General features: G+C 38.9%; 1 protein-coding gene across 3 annotated transcripts in view; it reads right to left on the bottom strand.

Annotated features, from left to right (window-relative positions):
* LOC149932353 (dual specificity tyrosine-phosphorylation-regulated kinase 1A-like) overlaps positions 1-27,949 on the bottom strand; it is a 101,194-nt gene that overhangs the window by 72,664 nt on the left and 581 nt on the right. For 2 of the 3 annotated variants that reach the window (XM_090156866.1, XM_090156867.1), the window contains exons 2-3: positions 25,341-25,693; positions 11,607-11,746 (exon numbers count right to left, since the gene is read on the bottom strand). In XM_090156866.1, coding sequence (XP_090012992.1) covers positions 11,607-11,706 — 100 coding nt within the window. In that variant the 5' untranslated portion in view covers positions 11,707-11,746; positions 25,341-25,693. Of the gene's footprint in view, positions 1-11,606; positions 12,016-25,340; positions 25,694-27,949 lie in introns of those variants that run through there. The other variant, XM_090156865.1, reaches the window with a different exon arrangement.

Raw genomic sequence — 27,949 nt, 5'->3', positions numbered from 1 at the left:
TGGAAAAGTCCTATATTTATAGGCTGGCCTGAGACCATTTTTCGATTTCAATTCTACTCCCATTAATAGGCTGATACTAAATAAAATTTGTTAAATGACAACCGGCGATCAATGTTTTAATTTGAGATATTTGCTAAGACCCGTCATTTATAATTTAATTTATTGAATATTGATGCCATTTTGTAGAGCAATACAAATATGTAATACATCACCCCGTCCACATACGTAAAAAACTTGCGCGTGGTGGGGTTTGTAATAGATAGATAATTAGCCTTTGATAGCGGCAATTATACAAAAAGAAAAAAAAAGATTCTTAAATAGACTATAAAAAGAAACAAAAACTTATTAAAAAAAGTGTTCATCTGTTCATAACCATAGTCTTTTATCCATTCAACAACTTTTTTCTTAAATAGTGTTACACCAATATATGATTTAATTTTAGGATTTAATAGATTCCCTAAAGGGCTATTTTTAAGAATAGCACCTTTTGTTTTTTTTTGGTTTTGTTTCTTTTTTTAGGTGTATTATTTGTCAAGGATTACAGAAATGCCAAAAGTTTTAAGCGCAATTTATTATTTAGAAAGATATGATAAATATAAAATTGTTACTTACCGCCAATATTTATCTCGGAAAATATATAATATTTCGACATTTTTGTACGTATTGGGTGAGGTAGGACTGATGAAGAATTAGATTTAACGGCAAGATAACTACTAAATTAAAAAAAAAGTGCTAAGTGAAATGTGTTTTTTTACGGCGAATTCAATTCGCTAGATACTAGGTACGTTTTCACTGGATATGATGTCCGTATGTGGAGTTAATAGAAGGAGGGAAAACTCCTTCGTGTGGGATCTATTCATCTCTCAGTCGCTATCCCTTGTTTAATTCGCACCACAAGAGACTATACTAGGTACTGTCCTCTAGGTTGCGTTATAGATGGCACAGCTTGATTAGCAAGAATGGGGCTGGGGTGGCGCCGCGCGCCCCCAGCGCTCGAGCGAAGCGAGTGCGCGGCGCCGTAAGGCGCCAATACGAGTCCAGTTTCACTTTTAGTTAGGAACTGCGCCCAAAGAATAATTCCCATTTTTCACATTTTCTAATTTTATCCTTCATCAGTCCTACTTTACCCAAAAGCTTTGTATAATGCAGTACCATTAAAAAGCCCATTTTTTCAAGATTCCAATTTTTTGGCTTCTTTTTTTTCTTGTAAAAACATGTTTCCGCAAAATAATTTTGTTTTTTAGATTCTTTGACCACTAATTAACAATTAGAAAAAAAACAATAAAAAAAAACAAATTGAATTCGCCGTAAAAAAAACCTTTCACTTAGCACTTTTTTTTTTTAATTTGTAGTATCTTGCCGTTAAATCTAATTCTTCATCAGTCCTACCTCACCCAATAAGTACAAAAATGTCGACATATTATGTATTTTCCGAGATAAATATTTGCGGTAAGTAACAATTTTATATTTATCATATCGTTCTAAATAATAAATTGCGCTTAAAACTTTTGGCATTTCTGTAATCCTTGACAAATAATACACCTAAAACAATAAACAAAACCCAAAAAAAACAAAAGGTGCTATTCTTAAAAATTCCCAATAACGAGAGTAAAGTAACACTAAGAAACGGTTTATTAAGCTAGAGTTTACATGTATTGCGCTTCACGCTAAAATCAACGAACTGCGGGTTTTCTCTCCCGACAACAAAAACAGTAACACACACAAAAGAGAGGGTACAAAGTTCGCTGGTCTCACAAGCCCGGCATAAATAGGATGGTTGATGCGGTCAGTCTATCTGTCCGTACACACACTAACATATATATGTCGTGATATAAATGTATCCTTATTTTTATAAACGTGTATAAGTATAATTTTAGCATAATAAATCCTTGTTTTTGCGTAGACAGATTATTAATTTGAACTATTTTTCTACAAGGCGGTTGGATTAACGTGCGAAAAGCCTCTTCGAAGACAGGTGCTGAGACCGTCTACAATATCTTTGATCAACTGCCCAATTCACATGAAAAGCTTTTGGTAATATATTCTCCGGTCGGTTAATATATTAGAAAATATAATTCAAAACGTAGAACTCTGTGGACCGGTACCGGAAAGAATGATGCAAAGTTCATAATTGGCTATATAAAGAGGCATTAAAAAGAATGCACGAAATGCAATACCAATTATTAAAGCGCCAAAAAGGATACATCTCAATCGTTGCATGTAATAATAAAACAAGCCGGGGCCAGGACAGGAAATGGTCAAAACAAATAAACGCACACGGGTAGAGACGTTTTACGCACAGGGTCGCCCCAATATTTTTACAAACATTCCTTTACTTTTCCCTGACCATTTTTAGCTATTTCCCATAACATTTCTAAAGCCAAAATTAAACAATATTTAACTTCGTTTAATAACAAAATTAAGGCGGTAACGAATAATTTGCAACTTACTCTTTAATTATATTTTATTATAAAGATGACTGTTCAGGTTTATTGCTAAAATCTCATTTTTTAGAGCACTTTCATAAAATATTCAAGATAATTGACCTTTCCCTGACCCGCGACAACAATGATGCAAGTTCGGTAACACCGCGAAATTCCAAAAAAACAAACTCCAAAAATTTGAATAAAACACAATGATTTGATCGATTTCTTAGAGATTAAAAACACAGGCTGACCTGGGCACTGTAAATTTGGGTAATTGGTAAACGCGGCTGACTGTCACAGCGGCGGCGACCGTGACGATTATTTAAGCTTCCCAAAATTGGAAAGTCATGACAATCTAAAAACGGTTCGCTTTTGAGAGGCCGGCTTAAAAGTGGCGCTTACAGAAGCGGAAAGTATATTCGCTGTGTGTCCCCGGTTAAAGATACGCGTACACGTATATTTAATGAAAAAAGAGGAGTATCACTATTACCGGATGTTAGTACGTCGTCGCTTTCTCTATACAGAGTGGAGACCATTCTGCCACGTCACGTTCCAGGAATGTAAGACGCGCCAAAAATGCTTCCAGAAAAGAGACAGCTTATAAGAGATAATACATAATATAATATCTAACATAATATAATATCTAACATATAATATAATATCTAACATATAATATAATATCTAACATATAATATAATATCTAACATAATATAATATAATACAATATTTAACATAACATAATATTTAACATAACATAATATAATATAATATTTAACATAACATATAATATAATATAATTTTATTTAATATAATTTAATATATAATAATATACAATACATACTATATTATATAATATAATATAATTCAATTCATATTTTATTACCTACACTACAACATGAGGTTTCCTCACTTTGCAGAGTACTACAGGTTTAAATTATGGTCATATATTACATTTAACAAGATCCCCTAATTGCTTATATCTAGCTCTCATTACTTACGAAAAAAGTGAAGATTAAGTATTACTTTTTTCAATTTTCCTAATTTATTTCTATTTTGGTGGTTTTAACCATAGATTTTATTCGGTGGTTAAAACAGGCTTAAAATAGGGTGGTTTAACCAGTCTGGCTGGTTCATGCCAACCCTGGTAATATAAGGTATAATCGTAATGTTATATATATTAATATTTGATATACACTGCATTTAAAAACTATGGGTATAACACACTCCATTCGTATATAGGAACCGTTGGCAATTTAAAGCGGTAGGTGTAAGCTCGGGGAAAACGTATTGAGGTTTACATTGTATCACGGTTCTCCCATCCATTTAAAGCAAAGTCATTTCGGGGATGAACATTGGCTTCCGACGAAGCGGGGGCGTATAGAAAACGGGGTCGGTATAGTTACGGAGGCAGTCGAGAAAAAGGGCAATCTAATTTAGCAATTTTTGGAAATACGGCAATTGGCACGTTTTAGCCAAAGAACGCTCATTTGGGCAAGAACGAAAGGGTTGCGATAAAACTATACAAGATATATATACCAACACCAAAAACCATCCGTTTTAAAAATATAGCCGGGTACGGGCTAGCAACGGAGCGTAAGTTTAACCTTTGAACCTTCCCGGGTCCACCAGTGCTGGGAGAAGAGGCCCTTCTTCGGTTGCCATGGTGAAGTTTAGTCCGTAGCACGTCGCGCCCGAAGATTATACTGTACAGCTGACTTCGGCAATTTCCAGGGTCTAATGACGTTTTGCCGTAGCACGTGCTTCTCTCTCTCTCTCTCTCTCTCTCTCTCTCTCTCTCTCTCTCTACGGCCCTTGTTTCGGAACGGCATACAAGGTTACTATCGCGTGTATCAGCGATTTATAGATAGAAGAAGAATAAAAACTAATATTTTTACGCGCCTGGTAGGTTATAAACTCCCGTTTAAATTTAATGGCCACGCAGCCCCGTTAACGAGTCCAAAGCGAAAAAAAGAACAGAGGGAGGGAGGAGATAGTCCATAATGCTTCCCGAGTCAAATACAACCCCCTCAATTTTTCTTACTCGCAATAAGGCGATTTAAGAGGTATATTTTTCATCCGAGCTTTCGAGAGATTTAACTTAATGAGGTACGAGCTCAAAAGCTAAAAAACGCGCATCCATATCAAAATAAAAATTTAAGGTCATAAATTTACTTCCACGTTTAAAGATTTAAATTACAAGATTTGCCGCGCCTTCGAAATCGTGGGAAATATTTCGCTGAAAAAAATAAACTGACCGAGGATATTATTTTTTATTGTAAAAGCGCGATGGAGTGAAGAGAGATTAGATTATGTCCACGTACGCGATATTTGGGTATATTTAAAATAGGCAAATGACTGAGCGGCCGCGAGAGGGGGCGGATCTCGTCTGGGAGGGGGGTGCATCCTTTTTGTTGTTTCTCGCCACCGCCGCGTGGAAATATTTTCCGAATCGTCGTTGGCGCATTCTCCCGGCCGGCAAAGTCGGCGTGTTCCCATGGCCTTTCCAGGTTCTCTTTTCGGAATGCGCGTCTCTGGCCACAGGTATGCGGTCAAACTGGTTTCCAGTTCCGCGTAGCAACCCAAACTGACAGTCAGTGTGTGGCATTCGACGAATTTCTCAGCGCCGCCGCCACCTATGACGCGCCATCGACTCTTTTATACTTCGTCTTACCCTACTTTTATTTATATTTCGAAATGATAAGGTAACATCGGCGCTCACAAAAAAAAACAAATTGTATTCGTCGATTATTAAATTTTAGAGTTGTAAGTCGGAAAATTTTCCGTAAAATTACCGAGGCCTTATTTCCGGAAATATTCCATATTTTTCCGAAAAAAAAAGGAGGAAAAGGATTTCCATTCCATGATTAGCCTAATATTGTTCGCAAATTTAAATTCCGAGGCATTTTCGCCTCATTTTGTCGAATCCAAAAGTAAAACCCTAAACTAGTCTAGAATAAAATCCTTTAAAAAGTAATATATGTTTAAATTTTTTATTTTTCGATTTTCGGAAATTTTTCCGAAAAATTAACAACTATTAAATTTGAATTGCACAAAGAGTTATCAAGAATTTTTTTAATTCTACTTATCTAGAATGACTGTTGAAGGGATTTTTTGGCGTTTACCCTAATAGGGAACTAACACTTCTAAACTATGGCTGTGACCTCCATGTTGGGTAGAATTTGGTTTTTCAATAGGAAAAGGCACGGGTGACGTAGAACTGTTAGCTCCCTATAGATCTCATGGTATGCCCGTACGCTCCTCCCCCTTAAAGTCAATCAAATCGATCACGTTTCTAATTGGTTATCTCTAGCTTACCTGATGCGGAAAAAACGCGGGTGACGTTTTTCTCCCCCCTTCTCGCGCCAGGGAAATAATATACCATAGTGCCCTAGGATCATTTCATTGTCATTATTCCCAAGTGAAAATAAATGCATTCTGTCAGTGATTTATAGATTAAATCAATTGAATTACAGTAAATCATCTAAATGTAGCTTCCAATATTAATTTGCAATACACCATACCAAACACAGTCGTGAATTTTAAACTTTTGTAAATCAACTGTAATATTTAATGTAAAGAACTACCTATATTATTATAAGGATCGAAATAGCCAAGCAAACCGATGAATTTCAGTCTTTATATTTCCTATTCCCAAAAAATCAAATAAGCAATCGCGTTTCTAAAATTTGCATACCCTTTCAATCTGATAATGTGTGGTCAGGGATGACGGCAAACGAAAGAAATTTGCGATACACTCTTCACATATATATTTACACAAATAAATAATAGAGAGCAAAGCTAGCACTCAACAAAATTTTCCTAAAATTTCGTTTTAATATTTAAAACCCAGTCCTGGATACGAGGGGCTAACCACTCTTAGAAAGTCTGTACACCGGACTACGCTAAGATTACCACTGCCAAAGGCAGGGACTTCAAAGATTACGCGTAGTCCCATTAGTACAGTCAAAGGTACGGCTCTGTACACCGATTACGCGGAGTGATCAGCCCCTCGCCTGGATACTGATACGAAACTTAAAATTTAAAACGTGCGGGGGGGGGGCTGCGACAACAATCCGGTACTCGCTCGAATCAGAGGGAGGGGAGGGGGAAGGAACCGAGGACATTTCGGATGGCTCCTAGCGAAAATAAGTCAAAATTTCCCAAGTCGGAATTTTCAACACGACGAATACAACAACTCACTATCCGGAGCGGCAAAGCGAGGCCTCGTATTTCGGAATCGGAGAAGAACGAATACGAGGGCAAAGCCGAACCACACCAGTATACGGGGCTGCTGGAATCAGTATTGGCAAAGCGAAGCCGGGATACATAACGAGAGAGAGAGTCGGGGAGTGCGGCTGCACCGAGAGAGAGCGACTGGGGACGGCGACCTTTGCAGCAGAGCTCAACTTCGATCGATCGCCGTTGCCTGCCGCCGCGTAAAGGGAGGAAAAGCGGCCTAGAGAGAGAGAGTCCATGGAGGCGGCAGAGCGGAAGATGAGAAAGATATATCTCCCCGCTTGGTCTCTTTCCTACTCCCCCGGCCGGCCTTATTCCGTACTCCCATAAACATTGCCCTATTGTTGTCTCTCTCTCTCGGCGCGCGCTCGGTCCAGCGGGGCTACTACCGCACGGAGGAAGAGAGGCGAGGGCCGCGTATTCTCGCTCGCGCGGGAGGAGGATATCCGCGAGCCTTAATAGTCCTTTTTCGCGTCTAGCCCAATCCGTGGCTATTACCGCCTTCGCTCTCGGTTACGAGATTTCCTGGCCTAAACGTTTATACTACTACTGGCCGAGGCGCGCCTCCCGCCCTTCAACACTGCAGCGTGTTGAAGGACGCCCAACCATGTTCGCTCCCTAATCTCCTTTAAAACACGTTTCTCCGCATAGCGGAAAGCGCCTACAACGACGTTTTTTCATTCCCCCCCCCCCCCCCACTATTTCTCTAAGATGAGGACCAAAAAAAGTGTCGCCAAGCTATTTTATCTAGTGATGGAGATTGCTAATTTGCGGCTGATAAGAAAAGCTTAGTGTTATCCCCACTACGACGAATACATTTTCAAATTTAATATTTACGTAACCGAGACATTCCGAGTATAATACACTGAAAGATAAAAGATAGGATGATGTACTTATAAAATAACGTGACGTGATATTAACACTGTTTACGATTTTTTTCATTATCTTTAATACGCCATTGGGATTGTTTAGCGAATTAATTCCGTACTAATTTATTCAAATGTTAACATTATGTAAAAAACATTTCTTTAATTTAAAAGAAAAACCATTTAAATTCAATCAATTCATTATACTGAAATACCCGATGTTGCGTATGTCATATATACAAGCTAATTTAAATATTAATTAACATCTAAAACATTGCTCTAAAACGAGGCAAGTACGTCGTTGATTTTTGTAAATTATATATTATAGTAATTTCTATGGAAAATTGAACGTGCCACACGAAGTAGCCGTGTTCGGACTAAAATGGCGGAAGGTTACAATACGCCAATTTTCGCCCATTGTGTCTGACAGCGTTATATAAAGAGAGCAAAACGAATAGTCGCGTTATGAAATGAGGGAAGGCGTTCGGAGGTACGAGTACATCTATGTAGCTCGTAGGAAGATAGTCGAGTAGATTTAAGAGGCGAATATATTATAATGGATAGTGGCGGAGGGGCCTTTTAACGTGGAACGCGCCAACCATCCGAGTAATGAATGAGTCAGCGAATTACTGGAGATCCGAAGCCACGCGCCCGACGCCGGCCGGCTAAAAATACTGAAGATTTCCTGGAGAGCGGAGAAAAGACGAAGCGAGGAGCCGAACCAGAGAGAAATTAGACTAGACCGAGACAGTCGCGACCCCCCCCCCCCCCCACACGCTTATATACCTCCTTGTCATAAAAAATAATCATAATTAATAGCTTTCACTATTTTTATTGGCATTATTATTGTCGCGACGCACTATATTCTAGAACAATCAATTATCCGATTTTTCCAGATACTTAAGTTCTTATATCCGATAACGTTGGTATCTTTTTGAAAACAAGAAATCAAACTTTAAATATTTGCTCTAATAAATATATATCTTTTATATCTTTCGATATACAAAGATTATAATTAGCCTAGCTGATTATAATTATTATTAATTAATATTTATCATATCAATAAGATATCGTTATTAAGCTGTTTACAATGTTTTATTTAAAAATTAAATTTTCGGATGACGTTCGCTCGAGTTGGTCACGCTAGACTGGTTAGGAAACTAGTGCAACATTGATTTTATAGACGACCATTATTTCCTTATTTTCGAATCTGTTTTAAATTCAAGCGCTAAGGACAGTATAAAGAGCAGCTTGCACATCTGTCTCTGCGTTTTAATTGCTTTCATTCGCTACTTTCTTAATTTGTACATAATAAGACATACCTTATATATAAACCGATAATAAGATTCTCAAGAACGAAATAAGTAAGCCCAAGTTCATTTTTAAACCGTTAACCGTAACAGCGTAATTTTTTGGCTGAAAATAAACCGAAATTGGATTATTTTAGGATCAGAAATGTATCTAATTTTTACAACCACAAAAACTGTCTTTTCTCCATTGACAACGGAGGAGGCAAATGCGCGGAGAAATGGGTACGAAACGAGAGAGGAGCTAGCGTTAACATATTTTCGCGGTCTGAAAGAGGATCTGCTTCACGTGATTGAAAAGAACCGCTACTTACGGGTGAACGAGACACGGCAGCGCGGAAGGGAGACGGCCGGAAGGGGTGGTGCCGAAAAAAGACGTACACCGAAGAGGGAACTAGAGACCAGAGCGAGTTTCAACATAAAGCGGGGTAGCGAATGAAAAGGAGCAAAAAAACGCAGACGACGACGCCGCCAAAGTATTTTTTATTTATTTTTATTTGCCACGAATCCTGCGGAGCTAAATATATATAGTAAAAAAACGGCGCGTGCCGGCTTTCAGTCTCTTCCGTCGCGACCCCTATTTGGCGAGACCCCCCCCCCCTCGGCAAGCGCGGAAGGAAGGGGGGGCGAGAGGAGTGAAGCGCCGCTCCGAAGAGTCTTATTAAAAAGTTAAAAGGACCAAATACTCCACCGGAGCTTCTTCTGGCAGCCAAGAAACAGGAGCGAGAGAGATGGAGTATATTACGGGGGGGGGTTGACGCGATGGCACACGCGAATATACAGGCGCATCCTCTGTCTCGAAAATAAGCACATCAATGACAGGGAACATCCGGCCCACGTGACCTGGGTTGGCCACCGCCCATTCGTCACGGGGTTAATGGATCAGAACACCGAGAGAGAAATTGCGGACGGGGACTACATCACATCCTAACCCCTCCCCTCCCTTCCCTCTTTGCTGCCGGACTATATTGCAATTCCGTAACCCCCATTATATCAAACGAATGGATGTAATTGAAAAGAAGAGCTCACCAACCAAAAAAAGCAGCGGAAAAAAGGGAGCGAGTGGGGAAGAATCCCGAAAAGGGGTGTGGAATTCGTGAGGGTGGGGCGGGGGAGGTTAAATTGTTTTTAAGTGTCGTTTCTATGGCAACCGCGGCTTGGGAAATTGGGGTACCGCCGTTATATCCAATAACGGAAATTGAGAAAAACAACATTGATTATTCGGGGAGAAATCGGCTACGATCACCTAGAATCAGAGTCACTAATAAAGGCCACTTAAAGGGCCACATCGGCGTCTGAAAAAAATCGGCCACGTGGTAGCGGATATGACCAATCATATTCTGGAAACAAGCGCGTGAAATGGTTAAATTCAAACGACTGTGTGTCCCTTTAAATGGTGAAAATTATTACGTAAAAACAAAAAATGATCTTGATAAAATGAGGTGATTGAAAAGAAGATACGTAGTAACGAAACAAGAGTAAACCTACTTTTAGAGAGGCTATAGCGGTAGCCCAGCCAATTGTTTAGAAGTCTAGGATAAATTCAAACCTAATTAAAATTTTGTTTCTAACGTAGACCTATTCCAATCGAAAACTATTTTAATTTCATTCATTCATTGATTGAAGAATTGGAAAACTGAAGTGATGAAAACTTGGTGCACGCCGTGCTAATATCACTTAAAAATCAACCAAGAAACTAATATTCCACTTTCAATTTCACGTGTGAGGTTTAAACGCGCGTGAACTTTCGAGATTTCTTTCACGCGCTGATTGATGGTAAATATTTTTCAGGCGGCCAGTAAGTTTTCATATCGTGAATTTTGACCTCATAAATGGAATTCTAAATTCGTCACAACATAATGCTTAACTATTCTGGATCAATACTCTGAGAACTAGTGTAATAAGATGGATCAAGTAAAACCTCTACTACGATTATTTGTACACTATAAAAAATTTTAATGAAAAACTAAAAAGGCGTTACAGGTTTCGGCATAATTGGCGTGTACGCCGCCGTTAGAGGTCGGTGACGGTTAATCATTATCCATGATTAAATTGATTTTGTTCGGGGGGAAAATGTAAACAAAGAAATTTACCAGTTAATATTTCGGAAAATGATTAAAAAACATGTATCATTCGTAAAATTAGAGTTTTTTATCGAAAAAACGTCGTTTTTGGGATTAATTTTACAAATTTATCAAAAAATTAATCTTATAATACAGAAATATAAATTACTTGATCAAAAAGTTTTACGAATAATTTTGATAGCTTTATCTATTGAATAAAAGTTAACCATCCCCGACCTCTAGCCACCGTTCTCAAACGCTATAAAAAGTCTAAATTTTTATAGTGTACAAATAATCGTTGTAGAGTTTTTACTTGATCCAATGCTTAACTAGTTTCGGCTATAGACCAATATTTGACTAGAAACGGTGATAATTCACTACGCCTACGTTTCAAATAGTATAAAATTACGGCGTAAACGTCAAATTAGACTCATTCCTGCCAGAATACCCGACGTCCTATTTCGCTCCCAGCTGCTCCCGATTTTCCCATCCCCCTCTCGCGTTGGTGCCCCTCCCCCCTAGGGTCCTTACCCGTCCCACCGGAACCGTGATAAAAACATGGAAGCGACTTCGAAGCGTCCCATTGTCGCGGCTAGATGGAAGCGAGAAGAGGCCACGAAACGGACACGATGCCAGGCCGGAAAGATACCGAGATTTATAAACATAAACAATGCACTACGAAACGGTAACGAAGAAACGGGTACTCACGTTTCGACCTGGTAGGTTGGCTGTCCAGATAGAGAGGTTGCTCCCCTTTGGCCCAATCGGTCTGCTTGGCCAGCAGCACCGAGTGTTCTTGGGAGTCCATCGGGCGAAATCGGTCGTCGTCGGCCCTCTCCTCGCCGCCACTAAGAAGCACCATGGAAAAGGAAGACACACATTCAAATGGAAAATCGCGAATTATTATTTTTTTTTACTGTTTTTGTTTAAATCACGCGCGTTACTTTAATTCGAAGATATAACTGGTTCTTTAAATCCCAACGTGCATTCGTTAAAACAAACCACGTTGTTGTTTTTCGCGGATTTTTCCACTACATTCGGGTCAAACCGCGAAACAGCACCACTCGAAAAAGCGACCAGAAATTGACAATTTTGGAAGTTCGAGAAGAACTAGTAGAAAATTAAACGGCTAAGTTGATTTCGACCAAAACAGAAATAACCGCGATGACCTAGGCTTCAATCGTTTCGGTAACGAAATAACGTTAACGTATCGTTAAAAAAGGCAATAACGGCACCGAAAACGAATATTTACTATATTACTTTCGTAGCACTGGTAAACGAACAGCCGAGGCGGATCACGGACGCGAAATTTATCGGGATGCAATATCCAATTTATTCTTCTTCGCAACGGCACCAAAAACTCGTGACGCCGAGAAGAACGCGTCGGGGATTCGGGCGGGCGGCGGCGGCGGCATCCGAAAAGTTGTTGTTGCTAAGGGTGTACTCGCGATTCCAAATTGCTATTCGGCGTCGGGCGCGTTATCCCATCGTCAACGAACAGCCTTGAAAAAAGACTGGCGTAGCTGGCTCGAAAAAACGTCGTCGAACGTCGACGGCGACGATACGAAAAATCCGAGGGTCCGCCGCCGATTTATCTCGAATCAAAACACGCCGGCGAGAGCGGCGGCTTAGGCCTAGCGGACGGCGTCGTCGTTGCCGAGCGTAGATTCTCTCCCTCCGAGAAGAAGATAAAGTGGGTAGACGTTTTCTCCCTCCCGCTCATCCAGCCTTCTCTTCCTCCCGCTGCGGGCGCGAGCGAAGGTTAGCCACGTGACGTCGAAATCGGCCGAAGCGCCCCGAAACCGGACACCGTCGTCGAACAAAAACAAACCGAGACGGACGACCTTTATCGGCGAGAGAACGTAACGTCTTCTCTCGCGCGCCCAAAGCAGTCAAGTCGCGCGGACAGTCGTCGGGACGAATTCGCCAAAAGAGCCGCTGACGAAAAGCGCTATAAACATGGAGGACGGCGCGGCTGCTACGACTCAGCTGGATGCGCGAACCCGACACGGCGCACTCTCCCGCTTTTCCTATATAGAGTCGCCGGGCCAAAACCTCGGGGATAGGCCGGCCTACGGGGGATCGCGCTTATTATTTGCCGTCGCGCGTTTTTTGCCGGATTTATTTCCTCCCGATTTTCCGAGTTCGGAGACGAAAAAAAAAGGATGTAGATATTTAATCGGATACCGGTACGAGAAATAAATAAGGCCAACCCGTCATACGTCAAAAAACGTGTTACTTTTTAATTGTTATTTTTGACGCTCCGACCGTCGACAAAAGATGGCAGAGTTTTCCGGACGGGGCGCCTCCGAACGAAGAATCGGAAAGAACGGGGGTCGCGTAGATTTAAGGGGGTAGAAAAGTAGACGAGGGCGGAGCCTTCGATGATGCGTTCCGAAAGGAAAAGCGGGGTGGAAAATAAAAAGGATAAGGGACACCCCCCCCCCCTCAAAATGAAAGAGAGAGAGAAAAGGAGATGAGCGGAAGAAAGGAAAAAGAGGGAATGGAAAATGCGGTCTGTCTAGCGTCGTTTGTAACGAAGCTTCTGATTGGCTGCGGGCAGTCTAGACGGCGGTTCAAAGCCCCGTCATACAAGCGCGTCACTAAAGAGGGCGCTACGTTACGGAGATTTGACCGAAAGATTGGAGCGCAAACTGAGAAACAAAGTCAAAATAGCCGCCAAGTTTTACCTCACCTCGCTTTAAGTTTATACAAAACAAACGCAAAAATTCCGCTGAGTGAAATACCGAGTAAAAACGCGGTAAATTTAAATTAGGTAAAATTTTAAATTCGGTTATTTATCAAATGAGGGTTATACAGTTTGTACATTTAGAATTAAGTCCCAAACGTCGGACAAAAATGTGTAGACTTTTTTTTCGGCTTTAAGAAAGCTTACAGGGTTTTCTCGAGACGCGTGGGGCTATATATATCGACTAATCCCTACATCCCAAGGACGAAATTCCCCGATTTTTTAACGTAAGACTCGCACCAACAGTTATTCGGGGTTGTCACAATATTTTCAGATTAAAATTCCCTGACTTTGGCCGGTTTTCCCAGACAATTTTTTATAGATTTTCCCTGACTATTTTGAGTCTAAAATTTGACAATATCTAAATTTATATTTCGTTTATATCAGAAGTTAAGGAATTTCAATCATCCTCTATTTTCAGTGACTCTCCAAATTGTGTTTAACTAAAAACATTCAACTGCAACTACAGCAAACCTTAACTTAAGTTAATTTTAAATTCCCATTTTCCTCTGAATTTTCATAAATTATTAAAATTCTCAGACTTTCCCTGACCTGTTATTGGAAATATTGAACACTAGAAACTTCAGATGTTTTTTGCCTTATATATAGTATATAAAATGGACAAATCAGCCTTTACAATAAGTCGAGGTAGGTGGAACAGGAAACCGCGCGAGAAAAAACTGGCCGCTAAGAAGAAAAACTTTCCGAATAGTTCACACAATTTTCAATCATTTCCCGCTCTAAATGAGCCTAGCTGCGGTGGGCGCTTGGGGAGTGGAGGGGGGTCTTTGGAGCCAAATATTCCAGCGGCGATCAAGAAGCGAGGTACGATGAAAGAGGAGCGAAAAACAAAAGAAAAAAAGGGGGAAGAAGGGGTGAGTGAGGCCCTCTAGCTTCAGTTTTGTCATAATATCCTAGTTAGCAGCTGTTCACGACCCTATTTAATTATGTAAGACGATCACCCCCCTTTACTACCCTCCACTTACCCGTCATATAATAACAAACCGTGACTGCTCGCTTATCCAAACTATCAAAAGTTAACGCGAACTTTTTTTCTTCCCTTTTCCCCGAAAATATGATATTTATGGATGCAGCGACAGCTTGCTTAACCTTTAACGCAACACCCCCCCTCCCCTATTTACAGTCGGATAGTTTGCGCACAGACCACCTATCCCAAGAGGGACATGTATCGCTGGTAGTTATTTCAATTTTTTTATGTCTGGAATGCGATGCGGCTTTTTTAATAGTGCGACATCTCACGGCAAGTAGAGGCACCTTTAAAGATACAAAGACGAGCACGCGCGAGAATAAAAAATGTATTGTAGAAGCTGGCTCGCGCACGACCTTTTAATTTTTATTTCGTAAAATAAAGGATTTTCACGCGCTATTTTCCGTTCGTTGTAAAAAAGGCGCGTAACTTTCGAGACACCTTTTTTCGAGGTAGGTGCGAGTCCTTCTTGAGGTAGGTGCGAGTCCTTCTTGGGGTAGGTGATCTGTGGTTTGCGAAGCTCCGAAAGATCATTTTCCCCGACGTGTTCGAGGAAAAGATTTTTTTTTAATATAATATCGCCTATCGCCCATCGTTCAGCGCAAAAAGACAACGGGGCCTCTTAACCGATGGTCAACTGTTATTAGAGGATTAACGGTGAAGGAGTCTCGTTTAAAAATTGGCCCGATACGACGCTCTTACGTGTAGTTGGATTTTATACTTTTTGATCTATAAACCCGTCGTTACTCTATCTGTAAGAATGCGATTTGAGGGCATATCGGGGGGGGGGGGGGGGTGATAAGTACCCAGTTGACGCTTTGGGGAGAATCTCGTTTCGCGCGATGGCCGGACGGACGAGAAGAAGGCGGGAAGGGGGTGAAGTTTCCGAGACTCGACCTTGGCAGTCGCGTGCCTAATAGGAAGAAAGCTTATTCTTCTATAGGAGGATTCTAGACAAAATAGGCCAATCCGCGGCTTCCTTCCGGCCAGCGCTACGCGAGCTAGGCTGGATGCGGATGATATATAGATTGTATAGAGTGTCTACCCTACAGGTCGGCTTTCCCGAGGTCCCGTAATAGGCTTAAGAGACTAAGCCGTAACGACATAAAGCCGATATCGAAACGGCTGAAGTCTACAAGCCCGACGAAGGAATCTAGCCACCAAATGGCCTTTCTCTTTTACCCCCGTGATGAATGACCCCGCTACGCTGGAACGACCGATTTCGCCAGATACAAGTAGCAGAGATCGTACCTGTTTCCTTCTTATTATAAACCCCCCACTAGGGCACGCCTACCACCTCGAAATTAAGAAAATATTTCGGTTAAAATAAAAACATTTTTGGGAAAATTATTTTTTTGGCCAAAATATAAAATGTTTGTGAAAAAATATATTTTGTGATTTATTTTAAGAAAAAACAATTTACTTTTTTTTGCGAACACAAAAAATATTTTCGAAAATTAAAAGTATTTTTCCCACAAAATATTTTAATTTTTCAACAAAAATTATGAAATAGTAAATTTTCTAGTTTTTCGATTTGTATGTCGTACTATATTTTTGTGAAAACAAAATCCATTTTTTAAAATAAAAAACTCAAACCATATGCAATTGTTGACATGGATGACCTGCCAAAGCCCTCCCCACTGTCGAATAGCTGTGTACAAAAACTACAAACCAATTAAAATATTACGTAATATAAAAATTATTTCAAGCATAAATCGAAAACAACGTTAAGATAAAAAACGACATTAAATATTTCTCCAATGTCACCTTAAATTTAATTATTGGCATCTCTTTCAAATCAACATTTAATAAAACCAAAAGTGCATTTATTTAAACTTGAGGTATAATGATTATGTTCAAACGATTTTTAGCGTTTCTCCCAATTCACCTCACGGTATGTAAAATATTGATCATATTTTGTTATTAATTTCTTATTGTATTTATTATTATTGTATTTGTATTTCATTTTGTTATGTTTAAATTTACTTATCTTATATTTGTATTCTTTTAAGTTTGAATTTAATATTTTTGTATTGATTTGTATCGTTATTCTCTTTAGAGTATTTTACTTTATTAGAAAATGAATTTGTGAAGAAGCGCCCGTGTTCAGTGGCTCCCTTCACACCCTTTCAACGCGTGCCCCACTTCCGGGGGGGACCTTTTGTCCATCAACGGACGGTTCATAATTCTGGCGCCGATTCCAGACCAATATCCTGAACACAGGTTGCAACATTTCAAGCAACTGCTTGGAAATTTTTTTATAGGAAACATCGGATTATATTTCTAAAATTATAGGAGTTTATAGGACTATTTTTTCCGAATCATAGGATTTTTAGGACTATATACGCCATTTTATTTACTAACATTATGCATTTAAAAAAATCTACATTTAGTGATATAAATCTTTGATTTTAACTTAAAAAATAGAAAGTATTTAACCATTTTATCACAAAAATATACTGTAGCTCACCATGTTTACAATAACAAAAGTATAGACAAGAATGACTGTATAGGAATTTATCCTATAGCTAAATCTAACAATTTAACTTAGCAAAATTTAAAAATTATAGGATTTTATAGTACTTTTTCAGGATTTTGATAAAAATATAGGATGATATAGGACATTTTTGAAAATAAAGGATTTTATAAAAAAATAGGACCTCTTGGGTCCCTGCCGTGACGTAGATGGTATTATTGGCCCATCTTTGGATTTTTAGTGGTCCTTCCGCTAGTTAGAAAAGTTATTCCGACCGAAATGGTCCCTTTTTGTGAATCTTCCATTCTAACTACGGTCCTTTTTGTGCGAAATATCGTAGTAGTTCATCCTGAATAAATCCTGTGTTATTGTTTAAATTGATTGTTATGTTTTTTAGTTTAGAATTTAGTAGTCAAGTACCACCCAGTTTAATTTTAATTTAGTTTTAATTCTTATCTCCCCAAACCCCTGGTTATGTTTCGGTCGGTTTCGTAAGCTCTCCCACACGGTACACTACCATTAAAAGTAAATCAAATCAATCGTATCTCACTGATCGACTCAACATAGATACCGGGCTGATTTGTTTATTAGGGGGAAAGGAGCTTACGTTTAGAGCATAACGGGGGATTGGGAGCAAAGCTAATAATTATCTCAATTTAATAAATCGTATTAAATTTATAACAAATCGAATTTTTCATAAATCATCAAGTTTGTGTTTATGTTTAGAACCCAATTTCCCTGAGATTTCCAGGTTTTCCCATGGATTTTCCAGATGCAAGGGCACCTAATGTTTAAAGATAACTTATGAAGGCTTAGGATTTCGCAAACCCTTATCTAGTGTAGCTCTGTCTATTTTAATCTTTTCGTGAAGAGGTAATATAAGAAACACTTAAGTTACATTTTTACTTTTTCTGGACCCTCATAAATTTCCCTGATTTTTACAAAAAAAAAATGGGAATAATAATAATAATAATCAGATAGGCACCATCTTAGATCATCGAGCGACTTTTAATGCCTTTAAACGGGTGGCCGGGTTACAATGCGTAGGAGGGTGATGGCAAGCCCTTCATGCCACGCGAGCCAACAGCTCCCTACACTTACTATTACCGTTAACCTTTTAGGGGAAGGGGGAACCGAATAACTCGAGGGAAACCCCACTAACCAGTGGGTGTAAAATTTCCCTGACTTTTCGGTCACCAATCTAAAACCCTAATTTCCCCCGGATTTCCAGGTCTGTCTGAACACTATAGATACCGGTACAGTGCCGCTGGAAATTATCTTCGCTTTTGTCGTTATTTTGAAGATACAATATTGGTTGAAATTTAATAAATCCATTGTATAGTTTAGTTTAAAAGAAAATTAATCGCCGTAGAATACTTTCGAGGTAATTGAAAATACACTTCGAAAACGAAAATAAACGATTACCGGAATTTCCGTCTAATATAATGTAGTAACATTTTGGCATTGGTGAAAAGAAATCTTAGGCGTGACACACTTTGCGACTCAATTTTGTGTCATTCGTTTCCCCATTTTCTTTTTAGATTTTGTCGAAAACAATTCCAAGAATCGTAACAGAGCGCGGAGAGAAAACTAAGTTGACCTTTACTTTTATATAATATATTCAAATTTCATTTCGAAGAGGCGGGCTTTGTCAGTGCACACGAGAGGGGGGAGCGCCTCTACAGCTCACGCCGTTGCAGGAAAAAGCAAAAGCCACCAAAGTCACCTACGAAAATAACATTTTTTGAAAAAAGAACCTACCCAAAATACTGTTACTTAAAATGTACCACCACGCGTAATCAAGATATTAAATATGTAAACTCGGCAAATATCGATGATCATTAATTAATTTTTAATAAAATAAAATAAATCGATTTTTATACTTAATTAGTATTTTTTCATTTTATTGATTTTAAACAATGGCTTTTTTAGACTAATCGATGGATACTTTGATTCTACCGGTTAAATAATCGAAAATTAAATGTAATCTTAACTCAATTAAATTAGTAGAAATTATGTTTAATTCAGAGAAAACGGCATGGTATTAGAAGATAAAACTTATTTTATACAAGACGTTTCGAGCCGAGGCTCTTCTTCAGTCGTTCGTTAGTTTTAATTTGATTTAAAATTTTAAATTAAATTACTATTAAAGTTTAGAAAAATTGTTTTTTTTTTACCAGAATTGTTTTAGAACCTTTTCTGACCATTTTTTAATTCTTCCATTGAAATGGCATTACGTTATTTAAATCAATAATTTAAAAATCTTAATATAAATCAAATTGATTAAAATTAATCAATACCTATTTAAAATGTAAACCTACGCTATCGCGCTCTGCAAAAATTATCTTGAATAGAAATTTCGTTCACTGTCTGTTCGCAAGTCATTTTTCACCAAGAAGTCAGTGTTGTCAATGTTTTGAGACTCAGGATTCGTACAAAATTTCCGAAATAAATTTCCCTGACTTTGTCCCTGGCCAATTTGAATAAATTTCCCTGACTTTGTCTCTGGCCAATTTGAATAAATTTCCCTGACTTGTCCCTGGCCAATTTGAATAAATTTCCCTGACTTGTCCCTGGACAATTTGAATAAATTTCCCTGACTTGTCCCTGGACAATTTGAATAAATTTCCCTGACTTGTCCTTGGCAAATTTGAATAAATTTCCCTGACTTGTCCCTGGCCAATTTGAATAAATTTCCCTGACTTGTCCCTGGCCAATTTGAATAAATTTCCCTGACTTGTCCCTGGCCAATTTGAATAAATTTCCCTGACTTTGTCTCTGGCCAATTTGAATAAATTTCCCTGACTTGTCCCTGGCCAATTTGAATAAATTTCCCTGACTTGTCCCTGGACAATTTGAATAAATTTCCCTGACTTGTCCCTGGACAATTTGAATAAATTTCCCTGACTTGTCCCTGGACAATTTGAATAAATTTCCCTGACTTGTCCCTGGCCAATTTGAATAAATTTCCCTGACTTGTCCCTGGAAAATTTGAATAAATTTCCCTGACTTTGTCCCTGGACAATTTGAATAAATTTCCCTGACTTTGTCCCTGGACAATTTGAATAAATTTCCCTGACTTTGTCCCTGGACAATTTGAATAAATTTCCCTGACTTTGTCCCTGGCCAATTTGAATAAATTTCCCTGACTTTGTCCCTGGCCAATTTGAATAAATTTCCCTGACTTTGTCCCTGGCCAATTTGAATAAATTTCCCTGACTTTGTCCCTGGACAATTTGAATAAATTTCCCTGACTTTGTCCCTGGCCAATTTGAATAAATTTCCCTGACTTTGTCCTTGGCAAATTTGAATAAATTTCCCTGACTTGTCCCTGGCCAATTTGAATAAATTTCCCTGACTTGTCCCTGGCCAATTTGAATAAATTTCCCTGACTTGTCCCTGGCCAATTTGAATAAATTTCCCTGACTTTGTCTCTGGCCAATTTGAATAAATTTCCCTGACTTGTCCCTGGCCAATTTGAATAAATTTCCCTGACTTGTCCCTGGACAATTTGAATAAATTTCCCTGACTTGTCCCTGGACAATTTGAATAAATTTCCCTGACTTGTCCCTGGACAATTTGAATAAATTTCCCTGACTTGTCCCTGGCCAATTTGAATAAATTTCCCTGACTTGTCCCTGGAAAATTTGAATAAATTTCCCTGACTTTGTCCCTGGACAATTTGAATAAATTTCCCTGACTTTGTCCCTGGACAATTTGAATAAATTTCCCTGACTTTGTCCCTGGACAATTTGAATAAATTTCCCTGACTTTGTCCCTGGCCAATTTGAATAAATTTCCCTGACTTTGTCCCTGGCCAATTTGAATAAATTTCCCTGACTTTGTCCCTGGCCAATTTGAATAAATTTCCCTGACTTTGTCCCTGGACAATTTGAATAAATTTCCCTGACTTTGTCCCTGGCCAATTTGAATAAATTTCCCTGACTTTGTCCCTGGCCAATTTGAATAAATTTCCCTGACTTTGTCCCTGGCCAATTTGAATAAATTTCCCTGACTTTGTCCCTGGCCAATTTGAATACATTTCTTTGACTTGTCCCTGGCCAATTTGAAAAAATTTCCCTGACTTTGTCCCTGGACAATTTGAATAAATTTCCCTGACTTTGTCCCTGGCCAATTTGAATAAATTTCCCTGACTTTGTCTCTGGCCAATTTGAATAAATTTCCCTGACTTGTCCCTGGCCAATTTGAATAAATTTCCCTGACTTGTCCCTGGACAATTTGAATAAATTTCCCTGACTTGTCCCTGGACAATTTGAATAAATTTCCCTGACTTGTCCCTGGCCAATTTGAATAAATTTCCCTGACTTGTCCCTGGAAAATTTGAATAAATTTCCCTGACTTTGTCCCTGGACAATTTGAATAAATTTCCCTGACTTTGTCCTTGGACAATTTGAATAAATTTCCCTGACTTTGTCCCTGGACAATTTGAATAAATTTCCCTGACTTTGTCCCTGGCCAATTTGAATAAATTTCCCTGACTTTGTCCCTGGCCAATTTGAATAAATTTCCCTGACTTTGTCCCTGGACAATTTGAATAAATTTCCCTGACTTTGTCCCTGGCCAATTTGAATAAATTTCCCTGACTTTGTCCCTGGCCAATTTGAATAAATTTCCCTGACTTTGTCCCTGGCCAATTTGAATAAATTTCCCTGACTTTGTCCCTGGCCAATTTGAATACATTTCTTTGACTTGTCCCTGGCCAATTTGAAAAAATTTCCCTGACGATTTTTGTTGATTAAATGAATGGCTTAAGGCAAAATATTTTAACATATATTTTTATTACATCTTTAAAAAATTTATTTGCGCGACGGGAAAATTTTAGAATATATCGACAATTGTTATTTAACGCACACAGGCTCAAAAGTCGAGGAAAATCCCACACATTGGCAACACTGCAAGAAGCAGCTGTTACAGTCAGGCTTAAAATTTTAACTCTTGATTAACAGTGGGCCAGAGCTCATAGCGCATACCCCGGAGCCAGCCCCGATCGTTCACCCAAGTCTTTCGGGCGACTCCATCGCGCAGCTGTAGAAACAGCTGACGAAGCCGTGACGTATACATCCAACCTTTCTCAGGGGGGGGGAAGAACACGAGAATTATTGGCGCCCCCCTCCACCCGCGCGCGCGCGGACTTTCCATCATCTATAGTCGGATAAAGGTTCGCTTTATTATCACCAAGGTAGCCGCGCCATATGGAAAGCTTTCCCTTCGAAAGGCCTTACTATTAGCAAGCCAGATTGAATCGCGCTATAGGAGGGCGAGGGAGGGGGGCATAATATCGGCGCGCCGCTTTCCTTTCCTACGTCACAAGGCGCTCCGATGATTCGTCGGAGACGCGACCCAGCAACACGAGTGCCTGGCAATCATAGGATATCAGGACGAGTTACGTCACCCAGAAAGTTGGCTCCCCACCCCTCCTCGAGTTCGCTATGGAAAGGTTCCCTTCTTCCTCGCCATCGTTCTTTTTCCGGCGGCTGCGGCGTTCCTGACATGAGCGCCGCGCAGGAGAAACATCCCACGCGCCCCCCCCCCCTCCTACACCTGAAACTGGGAGGGGGACGCAGCACGCGCGTCGCCCACCCCCGCCTCCGCCAGATGAAATCCACTCCGCTCTGCTAGCGTTTCTTTCGCCGAGCGCGCGAGATTTCCAAATCTTAGAAAACGAAAAGAGAAAAATATCAAAGATGGATGTATGGCTTCTTTTGCCGACATCAGAAAGGCGACGAAAGGCCGCCTTATCTACCTTTACTCGCGACTCTAACTACGCTACTAATCGAATATTATTTCCTACACTTGAACGCGAGAAACCCCGAAAAGTATAAATTGCGGCGGAAAGATGATTCGAGAATTTAGGTCAAAGTCTCGTTCCCAGGAATTATTAAAATCCATCAGCGAGGCTCTTAAAACCAGCGCGTGAGAAATTCGTTTCGAGAAATTTAGAAAACCTTTGAGGAATTAATAATAATTTTCCTAAATAAACGCGTTAATTTTAAAGTTGTAGGAGGGTCAAGCTATTGTAAAAACAAGGGTGAAGGGTGCCCTACGGTGTAAATAACTTCCACATCTAAGGATAGAGAAAGAAGGCGAAAAAACAAAACCCGCAAAATGTCGCGAGAGTAGTGAACCGAAAATAATTTTTTTACTAAGTAAACAAAAACTCAGACGCTAATGAGTGTTTCCAAATGTCTGCTTGGCTTTTCTTCAAGTTAGAAAAAAAAAAAGGTTTTTCCTAAAAAAAATATGAAATGAATCAGATCTCAAGGCCTCTGTTTATACGGCGGGATTCGACGCTCCCAACTCTTCACGTTACATAAATTTCAAATTGGCCAAAAGTACGGTAGACGCGGCCGAGGAGAGAGAGAGACGTTCCGAAAACGCCAACGTGGTGGCCAATTTGATCTAGGCGGCCTTCCTGTTGCTAGGCGATGAAGGTACCCCGACGACGCGGACGTACCAATCAGAAGCGCTCGATCCGGTCGTTCAACCAATCATGGAGCCGTTTAGAAGTAATACCCGACTTCTCTCTCTCCCGTTTTCGGAACAGCGCCACGAAGCGAAGAGAGAGTCGATTACGTGGTTTAACATTTTCCGCGGACAGACAGAGCCACCTAGCGGCGAAGATCGGTATATTTTATTTTTCATTCAAATATATTATTTTTTTTACATTATTCCTCGAGTAATAAATAATAATAAATATAATGAAAAATAAAGCTCCTTCTTTTACGTTAGTAAATAATGTTTGATATAAATATCCTCTTTCCTCCTACCATAAAGGTCAAAGGTCACTTATCTGCTAATTGAACCGCCAGCGGAATTCAATCCAAATACGAGATACATTCCGTCGGCCTAACAGACTTAAATATTTATTAACGGATTGAACTAAAATAAGGTTATTCTCATCGAGTTAAACAATTTTACCGACTATATAATATATTTAAATATAGACACTTCCAAATACATCCCAAATTCTCCGTCTCGAGACAAAAAAAATCTATCCGAGAATAAAATGAGGGAGGCATAAGGAAAGAACAAAAATAATAAAAATAAACACAATAACGACATACGTTTTCTGGAGGACAGCCACCATATTAGGCCTATCATCTATTGTCGAGATAGTTTACGATAAAGCGGGGTGCACCCCTCCTACCCTTTCTCTAAGTGGTTTTTCGTATGGATGGACGAAATAAAAATATTTGGGGGGAATGAGAGAATTCCGCCAATACATCATGAGGAAGAAGCGCCCCATACATTGTATACAGAAATAAGAAAATGGAGATAGAGCTATATTAGAGCGAAGGGAGGGGGTCGGCGAGAATTATATTATTTGCAGTCGAACATATCATCAAGGTTCGGGTCCGTCGCCCCGGAAAAATATTTTAGGATGAGAAACGGAGGAGGAAGAAAAAATAATAATAAAAATATGGGAAGAAAGCGCTCCATAGCAGAAGGGCTTCTCTCTCTATCCAATATTTTTCTGATGCGAGACTATAAAAGCTAGAGAGAAATTTCTTCGCCCGCAACCAATAAAACTTTTGCGGGATTCTTCATGACTTTTCTCAAGTTGAGCGTCCTATCGGCGCCGACTTGTTGTCCAAGGATGAAAAGATGAGAGGGCCCGAATAAAAAATATCCCTCTTTCCTCGCTTTTACTAGAGATAACGAGGGAGGATGCGGAGTCGGTAGGGATGGAGATGATGAAGAGGAAGAGAATTTGGAAAAAGGAATTGCCCGCGCGATATTCTAATGCTGGACGCTTATCATTAATTATTACAATTGGCGCCTTTTCTGTTTGACCCAAATATATTGTTCAAAATCATTCAATGTGGGTTGCCTCACATTTTGAATCTCAACAGATAATTTACCAAATATATTGTTTAAAATCATTCAATCGAGATATTTGAGAATTACAGGTGTTACGCAGAATTTCGAGTATCGTTTTTCACATTATTTTTAACTTCGGTACATATCTATAATTCTTTTAATTATTACAATTTCTACTATTTTTTGTTTAACCCAGATATATTGATTAAAATCTTTCTATTTGGCTGTTCCCATATTTTGAGGCATTTGAAATTTGCACGTGCTATACAGAATTCCGAATATCATTTTCTACGCTATTTTTAACTTCAATGCACGTTGGATTATATTAATAAAATACGGTTAATTTATATTTCGACTTCCAATACAAAGTATTAAAACAATTCTTACCTCGTTAATTAAGATTATCCAATGAAGAAACTTGTAGATACTAGCGACACTTCGCGGAAATATTACTTTGTAATTCGACGACAAACTCGAATTTATCGTACGTAAAATCAAGAACGACGCGACGCGGGTTGGAAGAAGTGGAAATTGTGAAAATCTCTGAGGAATATGGTGAAAAATAAAGCACGAAAACCAAAAACAAGCGCACAATCGCGAGCCACGTTTCTCTTCCGTTTTCTTCTTCTTACGTTCCGCAGTCGACGCTGGATCTTATGAGATTTTTGGCGGAGAAGTTTCTAATATCCTTTAAAGACATCTTTCGAGATGCGGCAGAATGTCCCACGTTTTTCGAGTACCTGTGTGAGTAAAAGTGGTTAGAAAATACTACGGTTATTTTTGTGGATTATTTATTATATGATTTAAATCAAATCTTTTATTTCACGTGATTTCTAAACATATATCCTTTTTTTTCTTGACTTTATTGATGATTTGCTTGAAATTGGTAATGTCAGTATCGTAGTCAGAAATTAGTCAATTTGCCAATTTTTAATAGAGTGAAAATTTAATATAGTTAAAGGTATGGAAAAGGTAAGGCACTGGGAAACAAACTATAATTTAAATTTAATTCGTATTTCTAATTAATTTTCTAAATTTTCGTAAATACGTAGGTTATTTATTTACTCATTTTCTTTAAATCGCTGATTTAAATTTTAATATCTTATTTTTTCTTGTGATAAACAAATAATAATTAAAAAGGTAGGAGGGATAATCAGTATAATTATGGAAAATATGGAAAGATAAATGTACAAATATTGCCTAACAAATCAATCGGAAAGAAAATTCGACATCACATACTGGTCAAAGTGGGCAGCCTTTTACATCCTCAAAACAAATTTAGGCCATCGACGCGTAAATATGAGAACTATAAATTTTTCCGTTTCAAAGGGCTCTTAAAAGCGCCTTTTCCTAAATGATTGAAACAATAACGGAACGCGCAATCAATACGAATGGGAAACTTTTAAAAGACCAATGATCAATCTAATATCGAAAGCGTTAAAGGAGGCGTTCGAATGGCCGCATTTCCTGGTGGTGCGGTCAAATAATACGTTTTGTAGGTTCTAATATCGCGCGTAATGGGGAATCCCGATGTCTGTATAGTGTAAGGGTAGAGCCCTCTCAATGCTCGCGGTCATGGTGGGGGTGTGAAAGGTTAAAGGTGAACGTTTATAATACATATACCCACAACCAGAATAGGGAGCCTATTTGATCAATAATTCGACTCGGATATTTCACGGGTTTATCGCCAACTTACGTACAATATTTCCAATAATATTATAAAAAAATTCATTATGTATTTCAATTTTTTTTTAATTATAATTATTAGAAAATTTTATGACACTGATTTCGACCAACTTGTCTACCAAATTTTTAAACGGGAAATTGCGTAAAGAGAAGATTAAAAAGGATTAAATGAAACGTATGGTCATTCAAAATACGAAATGAAAACGAATTGGGAACTCTATCCTTTCTCTCGCTCGGCGGGCAGACGAAGAAAAACGTCGCCTCGGTTAGGTAGAGGTAACAACAAAAGAGAGAAGGTATGGGTGATCACTGGCAGCAGGCAGTCGCTAAGAAAAGAAAGGGTAGGCCTAAAGGAAAATCTTGGCTTCCTAAAAAAAAGTTGGCAAAGCCCCTTTTCCTTCGCCGCATTCGCGCCCCCCTCCCCCGTCATTTGGGATATTCCAGACGGCGGGTAGACAGACGATGCGTTGCGCTAAGCAAGATCCGAGTAGAGGGATGCTGCTTCTCTGCCAAAGGAGGGCTGATGTTTTGGCCGGCCGCGCACCATCGTTGCCTACTGCCGCCGTCGGGTCGACGACGCGAGCGCTCTCGCCTTCGTAACAAAAATAACTAATATCCAAAATCGGACAGCTGAGAATAGACCTATTTCAGGTTCACTCCCACGAACTTAAAAGGAACCTATATCGATCAATTTATCAAATTAAACGTGATTATATAACAACATTACGACCTAGTCGAGCTTAAATTATAATTTTAAGTAATCACAACTAGCTTTTAAGCTGACATTTAAACCAAGACGTATTTTTACGTCTTACTTTTGCGTTGATTTCATAAAATTTAAATACGTAAAATGTATTATTTTTATTTAAATTGATTTAAATATATATAAAATAGATGATCATACTTCTGATGCGAGATAATATTAAATTAACTTGAAATTTATAAATATACGTGTCAATGGGTTGCTTAGCTAAATAATATATCATTTAGGATGGTAAAATATCATTCCATAAGATCGTAATGTTTATATATTTCAAAACAACTCTTTAAGCATTAGTGTCGCCATCTTGTAGGGAAAAAATATTTCCATTATGTCATACACAATGATCTTACATATTAATATTTATCATCAAAGCGAGAAACATTAAACAATGACTGATAATATAAAATATATAAGCTATATATATTGAAGAGTAGCTTGGTAGTATTTTCTCCAAAAACGAATACAGTGTTAATACAATATAAGCGTGTCAAACGTTCTTGAGATTTTCAGTTTTAGTTTCGCTTATTAAAGCAAAATAGATTATTAT

Source organism: Leiobunum rupestre, chromosome 8 (genome assembly GCF_980474605.1).
Source record: "Leiobunum rupestre chromosome 8, qqLeiRupe1.1.hap1, whole genome shotgun sequence".
Lineage (NCBI taxonomy): Eukaryota > Metazoa > Arthropoda > Arachnida > Opiliones > Sclerosomatidae > Leiobunum > Leiobunum rupestre.
This window is presented reverse-complemented; position numbering and strand designations above follow the sequence as displayed.